The 20,000-nt window shown below is 35.6% G+C and overlaps 1 protein-coding gene across 1 annotated transcript; it reads right to left on the bottom strand.

Moving 5' to 3' along the window:
- Positions 1 to 1,133: 1,133 nt before the first annotated feature.
- On the bottom strand, positions 1,134 to 18,643 carry Snx21 (Sorting nexin 21). Its single transcript, XM_027362171.2, has 5 exons — positions 18,560 to 18,643; positions 16,588 to 16,755; positions 16,054 to 16,187; positions 10,783 to 10,996; positions 1,134 to 10,501 (listed from the first exon to the last, which is right to left on the bottom strand). The coding sequence occupies exons 2-5, from the start codon at positions 16,739 to 16,741 to the stop codon at positions 9,969 to 9,971; spliced, it is 1,035 nt and encodes a 344-aa protein (XP_027217972.1). The 5' UTR covers positions 16,742 to 16,755; positions 18,560 to 18,643; the 3' UTR covers positions 1,134 to 9,968.
- Between the last annotated feature and the right edge of the window lie 1,357 nt (positions 18,644 to 20,000).

The raw sequence follows: 20,000 nt of genomic DNA, 5'->3' as shown, positions 1-20,000 counted from the left end.
AATTAGAGTGGCAAAAGAATTTGACTGGGGAAGGTAGGAGGTAGAAGTGGGGAAGTAAGATGTAGGATGGATAAGGATATGGGAGGATGTAGGGAAATCTTGGGAGGGAGTAAGAGGGGCAGAGCGAGCGACATTACTGGAGTAGGGAGTAGGAGAAAAACCTCGTCGACGTGCTTCCTGTCTGGCTTCACGCAGAGTGAGACCAAGTCTGTATCTGCGAGTTGCCACCTCAGACTTCAACTTGTAGGTGGGGCGGCCACTATAAAATACATTATGTAGGCCGCTGCAATTAGCACGTACGTGACTGTGCAGAGCAGTTTGATCGGTTATGACCAGGTTGGGCACATAGAGGGCATCGGGCTGTGGAACTGCAATGTTTGGCAGGGGGTGGTACTACGGAGGTGGAGAATAAGGCTTAAAGTAGTAATATGGGAGGATGGGGTGACTGATGAAGAAGGTTGTGGAGATAGAAGTGATGAAGTTGAGAAAGTTGGGAAAGTAGGAATGTCTCCTGGAGATCTTGGAGTCTTGACTTGGGTGGATAATGTACTAGTAGGCATTGAGTGAGTAACAGTTGCAGTGTTCAGAGGCGTGGTCAAAGGAGAGCCTGGGGTCGAGAAACTGGGAGTTTGAATTGGTGGGGCTATTTAATGAAGGGCAAGCCTTATTGCACTTAACAAGTGTATAACGTCTTCATTATTGGCCATGGTAAGCCTAGACTATGTTGGGGTCCCCTTGAGGGGTAAGGGCTAGACAGCTAAAAAAGGGGAATACCATGCCCATGATTCCCTCAGGCCTTTCAGGACTGGCTTTCATCCTTTCAGCATGACTTTCACACCTTAGGAAGTGGATAGTAGAAGGGGTTGAAGGAGGAACGTAAATGAGAAAGCAGGGGAAAAAACTGCAAAATTAGTAGAGTTGAGGGCTGGGGCCCAAGGTTGGGGAGATTCCCAGCATTAGGCCCGTCCTTGATTCCTAAGCCCCACCACGATAACAACGGGCAAGGGGTTGGGGGGTACAATAATAATAATGATAATACTACTAATAATAACAACAAAGTGAAGCTTCTTCCTCCTTTTTCAAATGTTAATCATGTCTAGCAGTCATTTCTTGGTAAAAAAAAAAACTCACAGCTACTAATATATTTTATTATTTTTTATTTCACATTTTTACACAATAAGGTCATCATACCTATTCAGTCATATTTCAACAGCAAGCATCTCAATATCTCCATGGAAACACACACAAAAAATATCCACTTTGGAAAATAACAAATGTCAGGTAACAATGTTGTTGAAAACGTGGAATATTATCACAGAAAAATTCTTTGGTCTTCTTGTAAGAAAACATGGTAATGGCATCATTCCTTTTAAACCTGATGTAAATATTTTTTTCTACAGTAAGGAGTGTAAAAACTGGATGTGCATGAGAAAAAAAACTTTAAAGAATTGCATGATATGAACTACATGCTTTTCTGAGCAATGGCCTATTGTCAGATCACAGTATCTGCAATAGTTTTACGAGTATTCTGAAAAATACTATTTCTTTGGCCTCAATTTCATACCTTTATTCTATGACCTTTATTTATTCCCTTCAGCATTTTTGTGTTCCACAGAATCACTTCGTACTGAACAACTTGTCACATAAGTATTAAAAAATTAAATACTGATGTTTCCCAGGATGAAATCATATATTCTATTCTACTTTTAATTAAATCATATAGGTATCTGAGATCTACATAGCAATATAAGCTTAAAAGGTTCCTCATTAAATGCTATTCTTTTAAGACACATGGTTACACAACTAACTAAAAGAGATTATGGATTTATGAAACCTAAGTCTATCTCCTTCCATGTTGTTGCTTTACAAGGAAAAGAGAAATGAATATAATCATTACAAGTAAGCAAGTACAGGTGTATATACAATCCAGGGATCAGTAAAACAATGTACGAAATTTACCAAATGAGTACAGGCTAAAATCTGATCTTTTACTGTACTTTGATAGATAAATGTCCATCCAATTTACAGAAACTTTACTTCTTTAACACATTGTCTTCAATATGAAATATATTTGCTTATCAACAATACAAAAACACGTGACTAGAAAAGAATACATAGAACACATGATATATATTCATCTTTTTTCCTATTGTTGATTTTATAGGTGAAGGTCACTACTATTTTATCTATCAATCCTTTGATGATATTCAAAAAGATTATTCAAATACAAAGCAACTACTCATACTGGAAATCTTGCTATTTTCAGGATGGATTGATTATTATCTGCTTCTAACAATAGAAATAATTAAAAAATTACTATCTTTCTATCTGTAGGCTTCCCTTAAAGATACATTTTCTACAATCCATAAATGCCATGTTAACCAGACACAAGATTCTGATCCAGGGACGTCACTTTAGCTTTTTCTTGGGGAGCAGCGAGGGTGACAGGCAAGCAAAGCAAACAAAATATTTAACAATCAGCTATTCTAGGGTCATTTTTAGGCTTTGGCCAGACCTATATAGATGTAAAAAAAGAAGAAGAAGAAAAAAAAAGTGTCCCTTGGGGTTCAAGACAAGAGCCTGAGGGAGAAATTGTGCCCCCCCCCAGCCCTCCCCCCAAAATGATGCCCCTGTTCTGATCATAATGGCTACAAATATGAAATACAAATCAATATCTATGAAGAAAAATATCACAGTTCTATTTTTATAAACAAGAATATGAGAATGTTGTAATGTATGGAACACATTCACCTACTAGAGATTTAAAGATTAAACAAATGAAGTCTGCAGTAGATTTACAAATAATAAGAAGTAATAAGAAGCTACACTAATAATGCCTACTTTTAAAGCACTAAGTTCATGTATTAGCTACACTATACAAGAGAACAAGAGTCAAAGGTTACATAAGCTCAGCTTCTTTCTTAGCTACTGGAAACAAACTACTTATGCTTGGTATTCCTAACTTAATAGCTATGGCTCTCAACACTGTACATACACTGCCAACAAAGATGGCATTCTGGACTAGCAGAGAAGGCAGCCAGTTGTATAACATTGTACTCCTGAATTAAACTGCAAGCTGTGTTTTCAGTTTATGTAATGAGACCTGCCTATTTGATGTAACTACACCTTTAAACACTTTAATTTGTTCCTTAATAACAGGAAGTAAATGCAGAGGAGGGAATTTGTGAACATTTAAAATCACAAATATAACCTTTTATAATAAGTACATGAATTATAATATATTCTGTATATTTTCAACACAATACCTGTACCTACAATTATTGTCAGTACTCACACCAAACTTAACATAGACATATTTAACAACATAAAATATCACTAGAAACCATTTTAACATTTAGAATAAGACCAAAGTGGTAATTCCCACTCAAATACGTATGCACATTGATAATATACACAAAAAGAGAGATTCATCCCTATATGTAAGCAAAATATATAATTCTTTTTAGTAATAGAAATGAATGAAGCAGGATATTTGGACTAAGTGTAGGGAATTGTTATATATTTCAACTAATTGCCACTCTGAAATGTTTAGTTTCTCTCTTTTTTATTTTTTGCCATTATCAAAATACTTAGCAAAAGCCATGGCCACAAGGAGGTACAAATTTATGATCCCTGATTACTTTTCTAAAAATATGTATCTTGTATTTTTTCAAAAAATTTAAGAGAACACCCCACTTTTATGACTCTAGCTGTATTGCTGTGTATTAGCACACACCACCTATGAAATGGTGCTCTGGAGGACTGTGAAAAACTACAAATGAAGCCTCTGGTCTTTTCTTTATGCTTTCTAGAACTTTGTCTTTTTCTCAATTACACAATGGAAATAAAATTCCCTTTTCATCTTAGCAGTAATTGTAATAAGATGACTCCAAGAAAATATACCAATGTATAAATAAGTCTACCTGAACAAAATAACAGTAATAATAATTAAAAAACAAGCTTGTGGTCTATGTGGCAAGGTGTTTACATCTTAGACTAGAGATCTCCGAGCCACATTTACCATCCCTCTAGTATGATTTTTACCTAAACTGTTGTAACACCTTACTGTACATAGGACGGGAGTTGGCTGAAGCTCATGGCACTTGTAGAATTTCTCTTTAACATTCTTTGGTCAAAGTAAACACATATCTCTATATGATGCATCAATCAATGGAAAATATAAAAGCATTTAAAATATTACAGTAGCTTATAATATGGCAATTTCAACTTTCTACTTCTTGTCAGTTCATGTTGACTCATCATCAGTGCAAGAAGTTTTTCCAGTCATGTGAAGAGCTTCCTTCATTTACTGTCATTCTAGTTGACAATCTGACCTTCATGTATTTTTATCCTAAACTGTTACTCCCTGAAAATATTATCACACAATATCATAACTTTATGAGAGAGAAAAAATGAGCATTCTCACTACACATTACCATGTGCTAGACAATGTAAACCTGTGGTAATATCTTATGTCTCAAGCTAGGTTTACTCCTTGTAGATCCTATTTTCAGTGTCAAATGACTGCCATTCATCTGCTCTTCTTTGCGAGGTTTACATAACAAGCTAAAAGGGCTGGATGTCAGTTCTGGGATTAGACATGTGCTACTTGAATTCTTGCACTGAAAACTTTAAGGCTTTAACAGTAATACTTGTCACATACATCTTTAAATTCTAAATATAAGTGCTTACTTTCCTAAGTATACAGTATATCAATATACCTGTAAAGAAAAGAACCCATAACAATTAAGATATCTAATGCACATCAAATTGGTCATAAAAAAATGTCAACATAAATTTTCAAATAAACACAAATTCAACACATTATCAGGTAACATCCACTTGGCAGAATTCAACTGCAGGCCTTTAAAATAGTATATAACCTATTTAACTACAATATACAGTGAAATATGTTACCTTTTTAAAAGAAACTGTATATAACTTCTATTTAAGTACAATGCACACTGAAATAATTTATATTCTTTTAAAGAAATTAACATATACTAAGACTTACACACATTTCCAAAACAATATCAACAGAACACATATATCTTAGCAAACCCATTCTCGAGTATTCTACTCATATATATTATATCTGCAAATTTCATGAGATCCATTAAAACAATTAAAGCATTATCATATGCAACATGGCAAAAAGTAGTAATAACACACAACACAACTTCATGGTACATAAAACACTGAGTGAGTATATTGTATGAATGGTACAATTTCAATAGTGCTCTAGAATAGAAATGCTGTTTCCTTAACTCCTCTAGACCAGATATACAAAAAAGCCACTTACACTTCAGGGTTGAGTACGCAAAATTCTAATGAATCTTTGATCAAACAATCATGTTCTTAATTCTGCTCTGTCATTTTATAATTTTCATCTGGCTCAAATATGGGAGGTCAGCTTTGCCTCAATGTTTTATCTTGCATAATCCAGTTTTTGACAGACTATAGGATCCATGCTTCTACTTTCCAGTTCACCGGAAGTCTAACAACAATTTGAATACTCTTTGCAAGAATGAAATAGACTTATAGGTATTCTATTCTTTGCTTATTACTATAACACTAATCTTCCAGCAACTGAGAGTCAGGCACCTTTCAGAAAAGGGTACTTCTTTTTACTCTAAAATATTTTTGTGGATTTCATTCATTTCAGTTTTTGGCACATATATAAGGGACTACGAGAGCTATAAACCAATACAATACCTCAGAACTGAAGATAATTCAGTAAATTTTCTGACTTGGTACAAATTGGTCTAAAATAATGCTCTATAGACTAAAACATTTCAGTTTAATTTTTTTCTGTAACTCACAGGCATTATTTGGAATTCAGATACTTAGATTTTAACTCTACATTTTTGTCTTTAATTGCAAAAAATTTAGAAAGAAAAAGAATATTAAAAAAAAGTAGGTTTAGAAAACTTTTCAAGAGCTTTCAATTTGCACATGAATGACACTCACAGGACCATTTGTTTCAAGGCCTATCAATAAAATGGCTCTTAAAGTACCCTGGAATATGAAGATTAAAAGCTGAAACAAACAGCTGCAAGACAAGCCTTTCAGGAAGAGAAATGAGCCCTGCAACAAGCCAGAGTATTGGCTGCTCCAGAGGAAGCATATCTAAGGTTAAAAGATGGCATATTAAAAAATAAATAAAAAATATAACAAAACAAAGATTAATAAAAATTTTGTTTTAAGATATGAGCTGTTAAAGTTATAAGTGAAGTTCTCCAGCTGCAAGCCAAGAAATGGTGTTTTTGGCTATTGGCCTTGGAGTAATGGCAGGTCGAGGAACAAGCTGACTTAGCCACAAGCTAGTATAGTAGCTGCTCTGGGAAGAAGCATACAACAGGTACTCAGTTATGGAAATGAGTTGAGTTAACCTGTAAAACTGATTTCATTGCTCCTCCCTTAAATCAGTTTGTTTTTATCCCTGCCACACCTTTTCTTCCCTTTTCACCTAAAAGGTGTTCCACTAGTCACATGACATTGATACTCAATGGTAAAGGCAGACTTAGTATAAAAATATTTTTTTATAAAAACAATTAGTAAAATCCAGAAGGTCCCCTTGATCCAAACAGAATTATGAGTGTACACCAGACTTTCTCAGAACTGCAAAATTAGGTTGCAGTAGAGAGTGTAGTTCATGCTCACTTAATTTTTTATACTGTACCTCCATTGGTTTTGTGCAATTCCTACGCTATATTGCTTACATCTACCCCTACTTTCGGCTTTTAAGTGTCAGAATTGGTCTATGATGCTTTAGAGCTCCATTAAGTGCAAAATCTGAGGTTATAGGAGCATCATTCAATTATGATATTACTGCTGTTAGTCTGGCAAACTTGATAATCTAAACAGATGCCAGTCAATGCTGTATCGATAGTAATGTAATAAAAAAAACAAAAACATTAACACATCATTGCACATTTACTTCCATTGAAGGCCTATCAACAAAGACAGCAACATTTTTGTCTTTCCCTTTATGATACTCTAACACAAAATGATTGATACCCGATCAGCAAAATTTGAAATGAACATTTTCAATCAGTCACATCAGAAGTGTTCATGTAAATGTTTAATGTTTGAAACAAATAAATGTGCTAGACATGAAAGGTCATGTCTAGCACATGGTGTCAGAAAGAGTAAAGAGGAGTTAAAGATTAGAATAATGTGTGTTTGAAGTCAAAGATTAGAGAGCATTATAGGATAGTATGGTAGTGACAAGGGAGCAATATAGGATAGTATGGTAGTGAAAAGGGAAAAGAGGGGAGTAAGTGAACTAGAGCAGAGGTTAGTAGAAAGGCGAGGGTTAAGGGGGTAGGACAATTGAGTGAAAACAGAGATGGCTGTTGGAAAGTAGGAGAAGAGTTGGTGGGGGGGGGGGGGTTAGATGCCAAAGATTTGAGTGTTATAGGAAAGTATGGTAGTGAAAAGGGAAACGAGGGTAGTGACTGAAGTAAAGCAGGAAAGGGAAAGGTTAAGGGGGGTAGAGTGACTAAGTGAAGTGCATTGTATCTGTGACTGTGGAAGGAATAGGGATATTGTTCAAGGAAAACAGAGGTGGCTGTTGGAGAAGTAGGAGGAGAAGAATCCGAGGGATGAGAAAGGGGGAATGAAAAAGTGGTTAAGTATTAGGAAGAATAGTCTGAAGGAGAGGGGTCTGGAGAAGGACACTGTTGTGATAGAGGGGATTCATGTGAATATTCAGGTAGGAATGGTAGAGAGGGTGGGGTATGTTGGGTCTAAGGGGGGTAGGGAACTTGAGGAGGAGGAGGAGGATGGATATCTGTAAATACTTTAAATGTAGAAGGAGTAGGAATAGAGGGATTGGGGGGTGGATGAGGGAGCGAAGCGTTCCATTGGGTCATCTTTAGGAAGTTTTGGATGTCTTCAAGGGTTTCTGGAGAGGAATTGAGTGAAGAGGACTGAGAAACAAAGGTTCTCTTGTGAGGAGGAGAAGAGGAGACAGATATCTGAGGAGTAGAAGAAGAGGAAGGTCTTAAAGAGGATGTAATAGGAGAGTATGAAGTGGAATGTTTAGGTTGCCTGGTGCAACAAGTAAAGTGAAGAGGCAAGGTAGGTATTGGGGAAGTGTCAGAGATTGGAGTATCTGGATTTAGACTGGAAAACGAATTTGACTGGGGGATCGGGTGAGTAGAGGTAGGATGGCTTAGGGTAGAGGGAAGAGATACTGGGGGAGATGCAGGATTATCTTGGGAAGATGGTGGGAGAGCAGAGCGAAAGACTGTATAGAAATAAGTTGAGAGAGAAAAACCTTGTCATCATGCTTCTTCTCTGGCCTCATGTAGAGTGAGGCCTAGTTTGAATCAGAGGACTGCTACCTCAAATTAGAGCTTATAGACAGGGCAGCTCCTATAAAATACATCATGGAAGCCTCCACAATTGGCACATGCACGTGACTGAGCAGGGCAATTTGAACGGTCATGAATAGGTTGGGCACATAGAGGGCAGTGGGCTATGGAGCGTCAGTGTTTGGCTGGGTGGCCAAAACGCCAAAATTTCTGACACTGATGAGGAAGGAGTAGATATGGTCGGATATGGTAGGACAAACCACCTACATGAACTTCACGGGGCAGGTCATGTCTATGGAAGCTAATTTTGGCAAAATTGACATGGGACTTACACTGGCTTCAGGGAAGAAAAATGTAGTACTGTACTGCCACTACATCATAATCAGCAAGGCAGGTAGGTAGGTCATTTTCACAGTCTGACCAGTCCTTCTACATAGGACAAGCATTTGGGGGGATAGAAGCTGTTCCAGTCTAAGTATTAAGAGAGGGGGGAGATTCAGCAGGAATGGGTTTGCCGGTGAGGTCAATTAGGGTAGCTAGTGCACAAGCTTGAGATTCAGATGTAATTGGGACAGGGCGTGAACAATCGGAGTGACTGCTTGTTTTGGAGGCACTGTTGAAAGAGAAGGGTATTCTCAGAATAAGTGGCTGTGGGGGAAATCACAATGAATCGATCCCACTTGGCTGGGTCAAAGAGAGTACTCAAAAGGTTTACAGAGGTAGGGGCAGTAGAAAAGCGAGGGTGAGAGGAAGATGGGGTGGTGTGGAGTGGAGTAGTTCTGTGGAGAGGAGGACAATAAGGACAAAGACTAGTAATAAGGGAAGAGGGGGTAAGCATTGAAGAGGACTGTGCAGTAAGAGATGGAGAGGAAGGGGTACTTTCTGGAGGTTGAGTAATAACCTGTGTAGGAGTTTTGGTATGGATAGAGTTGTCAGTAAGCATCGAGGAGGGGGTATTTGTATCATTGGAGAGCCGTAGTCAATGGAGGGGCAGGGGTTGGAAAATCATCAAAATCAAATTTAGATAGGCTAGTTGATGAAGATGCAAGCCTTAATGCTCCTATTAAGGGTAAAGAATCTTCATTATTGGCCTGAATAAAATGGGGAAAAGAAACAGTCTACCCCTCAGGGTTCCCATAATGGGTAAGGGCTAGGCAATAAACCAAGGGAATACTATGCCCATGGCTCCTGGGGGCCGTTCATAACTGACACAAAGCCTTTCATCCTTTCAGCATGCCTCTCACACCTTAGGAATGAGATAGAAGGGGATGAAAAACATACAGAAGAGGAAAGGGGAGAAGAAAGGACCAAGCAAAATTAGTTGAGGCGAGGGCTGAGGCCCAAGGTAGGGGTGTTCCACTACACGGGGCCTCAGTCTCCGTCTCTTAAGCCCTCCCACTACAACAATGAGCAAGGTATTGGGAGGGAAGTGTTCATGTAAAAAAAAAAAAAAAAAAGAATATAAAAAATTTTCCCTCTTTTCCATATCACATACTAAATGCAAAATATTCCATTCCCAACAATTTAATTTCTTTATGAAATTCTGGTGTATGCTATTCCTTACAAAACCTACGTTGTTATAAAGAGTTACCTTTATTTGGATTAGTTCATCCCTAACATTAATAATTTCCAGAGAAGCCCCATACATCAATGAAGGTATCTCACTGTTATCTCATCCCTCAGAATATCAAGCAAGTTAGGGACTCCCTCTTCCTTTCTCTCTTTACGTTCCTGTTCAATTTTCGTTTTTATGGTAGTCCTGTCTTTCCCTAAAATCCTCCATAGACTATTACAGAAACAGAGAAGTGGCATATAAAGATCATTACATATCTTGTTGTTCCCTAACATCTCAAATTTCCGGAGAGCTATCTGTGCATATTTATATGATTTTTCATAATTGCCCAGGGCATGAAAGCACACAATCAACTGACAAAGTTTACAGATAAGGGAGCCTGTGTCCCAGTGGAGAATATAAAACAAGAGAAAGGTATTCTCTATCACAGGACATGCTTCCTCAAACTGAGATAAAAGTAAATAATGATCACTGATCTTCACTTCTGATTCATGTAGAAATTTGGTGAACACAGCAGTACGTCTCAATACCTCTTGTTCATGAACAAAATTCATGAATCGTGCAAGACCTTTACAGCGTTCAGCAATCACTTCTTGGCTGAAGTTTCCTGAGAGAAAACGAGAGAGAAAGAGAAAAACAATTATGCAATCTGCCTCCTACAGAAATAATCGTAAAATAAAACATTCACATACATGTGTTACAATGTAAAAAAAATCAAAGAAAAGAATAATTCCACTAATGACTATATATGATCAATTTGTTATTTCACTATCATCAAAATTACATCTGCCATATATTTCAATTACCCACTTTATTTCAGTTACACAATAATCATTTATATACTCTTATACTACACTTTACTGTTTCAAGCTACAAAGCCATATTTACCTATTATGACCTTTTTGGGGAATCCATCAAACTCCTCCATTAAAGACCTGTGACTTTCCATCAAGGCATTATAGACGGCATGGAACTCAGAGTAGCGGCGTTCAAATGATGCATATTTTTTGTGGCGAGTTTTATGGTTAGAATAGCCCAGCGTGTCTGCAGGTGGCAATCCCTTCTTCAAAACGGTGAATCTCCTGACCTCCACACAGTACAGCTGTTGCAAAAATGGGGAAAATGAAGTATTACACTATAAAAACATGAAAACATGTGTACATTCTGAAGAAAAAACTTTCTTAACCATATGATCCTTGGCCTCATCATCATCATCATCATTATCTAAAGTGCTCTTATATAATAAAAAAAAATACATGGACATGCTAATTTCTCTCTAAATGTAAACTATGTCGTAAATTAAATATATCTTAATCATAATGAAACTCTAGGGTAGAGATGAAGTAATGAATTGTCCTCTTTTTTTAACACTGCATGGATGGCCTAACATACATACCATCTCCAATGTAATTTTACACACAGATGGATCAACATGTGCTTAATCATCAAGAAGTTAATGTTTTGTCCTACCTAACTCTCCTGCTTAACCTTTTCCTTGATTATTGGAAAGATGCTTTTTTACTTTCTCTTCATTATTAGTATTCTAATAAAGTTATAATAATCATAACATAAAAAAGAAAAAGAAGAAGAAGAAAAAAAAAGTTGGCTCTGGGTGCCTTGCAGCCCGAACGTGGACCAAATTCTGGGCATAAGGCTTACTTGAGTTATGAGTCTCCTAGGTGTGTGGCCTGTAGGCTGGTCCACTATCAAAACTACTTTTTATCATTTTTCCCCTCATTTTCCAGTTGATAGCATTATGATGATAATGATGTTGACACCAATAACAATATTAGTATTAGTAATAATACTAACAGAGGTAAAAACTTTTCTCCCTAAACATTCAAGAAATGGGACAAATAGCCCAGGCCATGTAACTGACTCCTTACTGACTAAATACATGTGGAGCCATCTATTTGCAAACAAAACTGACAAAACAATACTACAGTGGAGAGCAAATATGATATCACATGAAATTTTGGAAAACCATAAGTATTTATCTCAAAGCAGACTAAAAATTATGATGAACATGAATAAGTGAAATTTCATCATTGTCTAATTATTACTAATATGAATTATCTACACTTGACTTCAAACAAATATTTTTCTTATTCTACATAAGACAGAGAAGAAACTTGCTGGTATGGTACATTATATCTTTTGTTTCACGAGAGGGCCTTACTTTCTATAAGTCTCCTTACACACTTTCCTCTTCATGCCTAACAAAAACAGCCTAATCTTTCATATTTTTGCCTAAACTTTTGGAGTTATTCTAAATCTGGATGAATCTAACATCTTTTGTAAATGCTTTTTCTGGTTGGATACATTTAAACTGTATCCAACCAGATGAGGTGGGGAAATTTTTTTATTTCTATGAGAAAATAATAAATTATCACATTTTCATCTGAATTCACAGTTGCTTCACATTCAACTTTCAAGTTTGTCAATAACACCTTGTTATTCATAAAAATCCTGATTAGCTTTCCCAACTATTTTTAACCACATATTATTCGTGAAAGGTTTCGAGAGGTCTTTAGCATATATTAAGGACTCACATCCAAATAGACTGTATATTAACAAAGAATATTCATTTTACTCATATACATGTCCCATACAGTATATACATATATACTGTATGTAGACCTCTGTATGTAAATATATATATACATATATATATATATATATATATATATATATATATATATATATATATATATATATAGGTCTATGAAATACATACATATACATACATATGTAGGCCTATTCAATGTGTACACACACACACACACACACATACACACACACACACACACACACACACACACACACACATATATATATACACACACACACACACACACATATCTATCTAACTACCTATATATATATCCATATCTGCTTTGAGGCAATCTGATTTTTTTTATGAACAACCTCCAGTGAAATTTTTCCATCTACCAAACTTTTATAGAAATAAATAATCATTCACTTAGATTAAGGTTAGGTGAGTCAAAACACAAGACAGAATTGTCAGCTTTGAAAAAAACTAATTCAACAATCTTGGCTGATTAATAAAAAATAAAATATAGTATTTGTTCAAAAACATATTATTATAAGCTTGCCTGATAATTAAAGGTCTTAAGAGCAAATGTGAATACACCCATCATATATGACATTTGACAATCCGATAGTCGGGTCTGACTCTATCTTTCATGAAGCAAACTGACAATGAGAAAGGCTATTTGTCATAAATACTAATGAAGCTAGACAAACATGCTGTGAATTAGAGAGACACAGATGTATAATGATGAAAGTTACAGGATGGTGGGCTAGAAGCTTTCCTCAGAATAATGTGGCTCCCCCTGCTGTTGTCCACTTTTTAAAATGCAAGGTTTATATCAGGTTAACTAGCAGTGCTTGTCAACGTAAGTGTATACTACGCCCCATGGTGCATGCATTTTCCTAAAGAGCACAAGGACTCATTTTTTCAAAATTCAGTATTAAGAGATTATTACGAACTGATGCTAATTTCAACTTCCCAAACTGCAAATCTATACATGGTACTCATCACATAGAAATGTACAACAAATCCATGCATAATATGCATTTAAAAACTGTTGTATTATCTCTGTTAGATAAGTCAGTTTTTTATACCATAGTGGACATAGGGTATCAATTCAATGATTCTGGGAAGTAATCAGAGCACATTGGCCTCTGCACAGGGGTTAATCTCAAGGTCACCCACATGAGCCAGGCCTTAAAAGTGCAGAAACAAAGTTTCCCCCCCTTGTCTTTGATTCTGAACATGGTAATTTCTTTTTTCCTATAAAACTATCAGAAATTGAGGGTTGAGGCTGACTCTGTAATGCTGTAGCTCAAGAACTAGCAAAGTTGGAGTGTGTGGTGTGTAACATGCTGTAATAAATCATCTACTTTATTAATATTCATACTGTGAAAATTGTTTTTCTTAATATAAACCTTTATGTCAAGCCATGCCGGGAATAACCACTTTGCCTAGAGCGTACGTCAGCCCTCTATTATATTAGTCAAATCACATTTATGTAGTTCCTCTATTGTGCAGACGATGGTTTTAAAACATGTAGTCCACACTGCTATGTTAATGGCAGCAACAGAGTTTAGGCCCTTCTGTGTATTAACCAGAAAGAATCAAAGCTAACAAGTACAACTTTACTAAATACCCTTGCTAACATATGATTACATATCTCAGTGACTACACTGTGACTTGAATAAAGATGTTTTTTTTTAACCCTTTGTGCTGGGATAGCATGACATACATGCCACATTCAATGTGACTAGTTTATCTATGTAGATAGCTCCATAGCTACTAAGTCACCATGCTAATAACATCTTAACAACATTATAAGAGTCAGTGTAATAACAGTGTCAACATTAACAGCATTAGGGGAGAGGAGGAGGAGGAGGAGGAGGAGGAGGAGGAGGAGGAGGAAGAAGAAGAAGAAGAAGAAGAAGAAGAAGAAGAAGAAGAAGAAGAAGAAGAAGAAGAAGAAGAAGAAGAAGAAGAAGAAGAAGAAGAAGAAGAAGAAGAAGAAGAAGAAGAAGAAGAAGAAGAAGAAGAAGAAGAAGAAGAAGAAGAAGAAGAAAAAGAAGAAGAAGAAGAAGAAGAAGAAGAAGAAGAAGAAGAAAAAAAAAAAAAAAAAAAAAAAAAAAAAAAAAAAAAAAAAAGGAATAGAACTGGATTACTGACTGATTTCTTGGTGGCTGAATATTTGTGAACCAACCAGGTGTGCAACAAACTTCATAAAAATTACTACAGTGGATATTACATGTACCACTGTACAAAAGGTTAATACTCAGCTCACGAGATTACTGATATGCAGAAAATATTCTCATGTAACATGATGAATTTTAGATTAATTAAAATAAAATAGGTTTTACATCTAAAATAGAGTTAAGGTATTCTTTAAACAGCTTCATTACCTTAGCAAATGCATATAGGTAATCCTAGGTGTTCAAAAGATGAAAAAGAAGAAGAAGAAGAAGAAAAAAAAAAAAACTATCTAAACTCAGTGACTTCAGACTTGTCCAACTGAGATGCCATCCTAAACCCAATCCAACTCATCTTAAAATTTCCAGTGTTAGGAAGGATTAATAAGTCACTTTCTTTGATCTTTGGTGGAATGAATTTACCTCCCCTTCTTGACCATTACTCTCATGTGATGGAGGCAATGCCTACTTTCGTAGCACAATAGACAAACAGCAAACACAATGGTATACAACACATACTCACTTGACATTTAACCCACAAATTGATAACATCTAATAATATTATAAAATGTGAGCAATTATAAATACACAATTTTGAAGTTAGTTTGAGAATATAACACTGCTTTTAATAAGATTACCTGTCACTGAAAAAATAAAGATAAGACACTGGTAAAGACAAGGCAATTTTCCAAATGAAAGAATCTGCAACTGTATATGATTCATTCTCTCCTCATCTACTGATGACATTCATTGGTAAACTAACCATGTGACCAGTGATGAAAGACTAAGTGCTAAATCTTGTTTCTGCATAAACAGGAAACCATACAATCTAAACATGTACCTTTTATGAGATTAAAGGTGTATGATAAAAGCAATTATGAAGTGATGAAAATGTAAACATGAGAAGAAACAAATACAATTACTCAAATTATGAGTCAAATTCTTTCATTGACTGTTCAACGTAGAACAAAATTGCCATCAGAAATTGCAAATGTGACTATAATGCAAACATACCAACCATATACAACAGTACTGAAATCAACTGTGAATGAAAAATATAGATATAAATGGTGAAAACTGTTAACTTGAAAAGAAAACATATTATTTCTCAAATCAAGAGTCAAATATTATCAATAATTGATTGTGATACAGTCCTGCCAGTTGTATAAATACTCTACGAGATTGGGTGTTGCCTCCAATACATATCCAGATTGAATGTATCAAACCTTTCCCTAATTTTGTTGAAAGTTTCCACAAATTCTTAAAATTAACATTTCACACTAAAATAAGGTTACTAGCATATGATCTTAATAAAGTAAAACATGTAAAAATTAAAAAGGTATAGTAGGAAATTAGTACTATGGTTATAACACTACTCTAACAGACACCACATGTTAAATATGAACTTCAAATACCCACCACATATTTTTCCTTCTCTGTGGTGTGTGTCCGAGCTGACTGAATAACATATCTTACAACATTTTTGTACTCTTCCTTGCATTCTTGGACGGCAAATGGTGAAGTCTCTGAGCCTATAGTTGGAGATGAATTCTCTAGAAAGTGAACATACAAAATAGAATACAAATACACTAGACTTTAGTAACAAGGAATTCATAAACTAAGATTCTCTATAACAAGATATCAACTTCACAATCTATCTTCAAAATAAACAACTGCTCCTCAAGTCTTTACATTCAAGATATCAGCGCACAAAACATTTTCTAAGAATTTATTGAAAATATCATATATCATGCAAAAATCAGTTAATCTATGGTTAGTGACATGATAAGAAACTAATTCCTTTGATAAATTCTCTAAACATTAGCTTACAAGAATGTCATACTAGCAAAAATATTTTCATAATACAGTCCTACAAACATTTTCACATCATGCAGTTAGAATGCTATGGATGTTAATCACCTAAAAATTCTAGTCACTACTTGTTTTACTCACCTTCTTCGTCTGAGGAAGACGATATCTCCAAAGAGGAGTCAGAGTCAGGAGAGGAAGAAGGGGACTGCCTGAGGCCTAGAGAAGGTGCAGGTGATGGGTCCCATATCCCTACCTCCTCCTCCTCCAGGGCTGAGACATCATCATCTGTGTCCATACTGTGAAGTCCCTCTGAAAGGAGTGGGTTACTCATTTATCCATTAACAATAGCAGTCACACATTTATAACTTTTATAATTATCCAAACTGATATTAACCATATATGACACCTCTTAAGATTTAATGGAACTCTAATTTGGGGATACTCAATTGAATGTAGCCTCTAAAAAACTGGCATATTATCTTCCTGCTTTTCTCTGTCAATGGGAAGCAGAGAGTGTAATTCTGGTACTGTTTGACAAATTTCTTTCAGCTACAACCCCTAAAACCCATCCCCATTCCCTTATCCTCATGTGCCTCTTTGTCTCCCATGTCAATCTACATGCACATCCTGGCTTTGTTCCTGCCTCTTTTCTACTTTTGAATGAATGCAATAAGTATAAAATAAGAATTCTTGTAACTATTATTCTAAGATCTTTCCATTCCCTTCATACCCCCAAGTCTCCTTGAACCAATCATACAAATATCTCCTAGCTTCAGCCCCATCTCTTTTCTACTTATGAACAGACATAATAAGTATAAAATCAGAATTAACAAAATAGATGGCATGCATAATGTTAAAGATAATATGGCATGGAAACTCCCTGGATACAACAAAATACACCTGGTACCCCTTCTGTAATATTATACTTCAAAAATTGTCTTCTGATTTACGTCTTTTTATATATAGATACAAGTTCAGCTGCTTGTCAAGTGTAGTGGTCACAGAGGCAATGGGAGTGGGGATCTGTTATCACTTCTTCCCTTCTGCCCCCCCCCCATCTCTCTCTCTGCAAACATCAAAGATAGAAACTGTATAATGAAAGATGATAATTTGATGCCTATCTGTGGCTGGGTGGCAAGGCAAGGTTGTGGAACTGCAATTCTAAAGGGTAAAAAAAATTGTAACAGGTGTCCATATAACCATTAAATGATAATTGTAGGTGATTTCATTCACCTACAATCACCCTATAACTATTGTTTCTCAAAGAAAGTGTAAATAAAGCTGTTGTTTTGTGCAATGCAATTCAATCCAATGCAACTGATTACATTACCTAGGGGCAGTTTAACCCCCTGGACCATTTTAAAACCATTTTATGGTTACCAGCAAATACATGGATGGCAATTATGATATAACAAAGAAGAGCTGATTGATTCTCTTATCTTTAATTGTGGATCTATAGTTTTGGAATTCTTTCACAATAGCATAACAAAATAAGTTACTAGTTTTGATGAGATAGATGGAAATATGAAAGTATCTCTAAATTCTTTCACAAGAGCATAACAAAATAAGTTACTAGTTTTGATGAGATAGATGGAAATATGAAAGTATCTCTAAAAAATGTTGTAGACCTTTTAAAACAGTACCAAGTTTATTCTGCAACTTCTCTGGTATTATCAGTGCTCTCCAAACCTTGAGTTACCATTAATCAATTAAGAAGAATATACAGTAAAAGAAATGTGCCTAAGATTATGATCTACAAGATGGCATGCTCATATTTCTCGTTATGGTCATGTTCTAACATGTTATATTACTTATGCTAATAAATACATTACTAATATCATTATACCACAAAAACTGCCAGTTCATAATACCCTAATCGATAGCTCTAAAATGAGCTGAAACGCAGAATTAAATCAGATTTACAATAAACCAGGAAGTAAGAAACAGACATAACCTATCTGAGAACAGAAATCGCTGAAGCCATAATATGTATTATGATATCTTAAAAAGTCACACAACTCTAACATATCAATATTTAGAAGCATAATCTCTAACATTCACAGGGCCTTGACAATACTACCGACATTATGTAGGTAAAAAAATTACTACTTACAAAAAGTCTGAGGAAAAGGGCCTGTCTGTGATGTTTCTTCAATGTTGTTGTTGTTGAGGTTGACAGTTCTGCGTTCGAACATTCGGCAGACATTGCTCCTGTAAAGCATCACACAAATTTCATTGTCGTTTTTTCTTAACACACATATAAATAATTCTGAAATCTTTTTCTTTACAAAACTTCTTTTCCTTTGGATGGCGTAATCTGTATGATGAATATAATTTGTGAAAATGAATTTCCATGATTTAACTATGCGATTCGGACATGCATGATATACTGTAGATGTACACAATATACGAACTGCACATTTGCTACCATTTTCTTATTTCTTCATAAAATCTCTATTTGTGAAATACTTCAACACACGAAATTGATCTCAAATTAAAGTAATCTGACATTTCTCACAATCTGAGATGTATATTGAGCGCAGGTTCCCCTCAGAGACCTGCGTACTGGAGACTTCATGTTGAATAAAGTTGAATTATGAAATCCTCAAACAAGGCCAGTGTCTTCCTCTTTCACGGAAATGTGTTAGTACATCATCATCTTTGTTGCTACCTTGCAAACTGAAAACAATTAAATGTACAAGTTTCGCAGAAAATAAAAGAGTTGATTTAAAATAGGTTAAAGAATTGTATTGGTATAAATAAATAGATAAACAGAAAAAAAACAATGTACATAGATGGATAGGAATATGGAAAATGTAGAGATATCGGTCGGTTTGTTAAAACTGTGCGAGGCCCGATCCAAGGAATATTCGTATACACAGAAGTAATGCATAATCTATCTATCTATTATACATGAACATTTACTTATCTATCAATATGGTAGATACGCTTGTCTTGACTGATAGATATGCATTCTGTGTATATGTATTTCCGTACAATGAGTGTTCGCACAATTTTAACAAACCGGCCAATGCATAAAGGTATGGATGAAGGGATAAGTGTGCTCAAATTAAATCATATGTGCACACCATTTCTTTCTTTCTTTCTCTCTCTCTCTCTCTCTCTCTCTCTCTCTCTCTCTCTCTCTCTCTCTCTCTCTCTCTCTCTCTCTCTCTCTCTCTCTCTCTCTCTCTCTCTCTCTCTCTCTCTCTTTGGGTTTAATTTGTAACACAAATCGGCACGTGTTCATCTCATCGGACTATCAAGATTATGACATATAAATATAAATATGTATATATATATATATATATATATATATATATATATATATATATATAGAGAGAGAGAGAGAGAGAGAGAGAGAGAGAGATGTGTATGTATGTGTGTGTGTGTGTGTGTGTGTGTGTGTGCGTGTGTGTGTGTGTGAGTGTGTGTGTGTGAGTCTGAGTGTGTGTGTGTGTGTGTGTGTGTGTATGTGTGTGTGTGTGTGTGTGTGTGTGTGTGTGTGTGTGTGCGTGCGTGCGTGCGTGCGTGTGTGTGTGTGTGTGGGAAAG

The sequence above is a fragment of the Penaeus vannamei genome, chromosome 15, assembly GCF_042767895.1.
Source record: "Penaeus vannamei isolate JL-2024 chromosome 15, ASM4276789v1, whole genome shotgun sequence".
Classification (NCBI taxonomy): domain Eukaryota; kingdom Metazoa; phylum Arthropoda; class Malacostraca; order Decapoda; family Penaeidae; genus Penaeus; species Penaeus vannamei.
The sequence above is the reverse complement of the archived record's forward strand: the minus strand, read 5'-3'. Positions and strand labels throughout refer to the sequence as shown.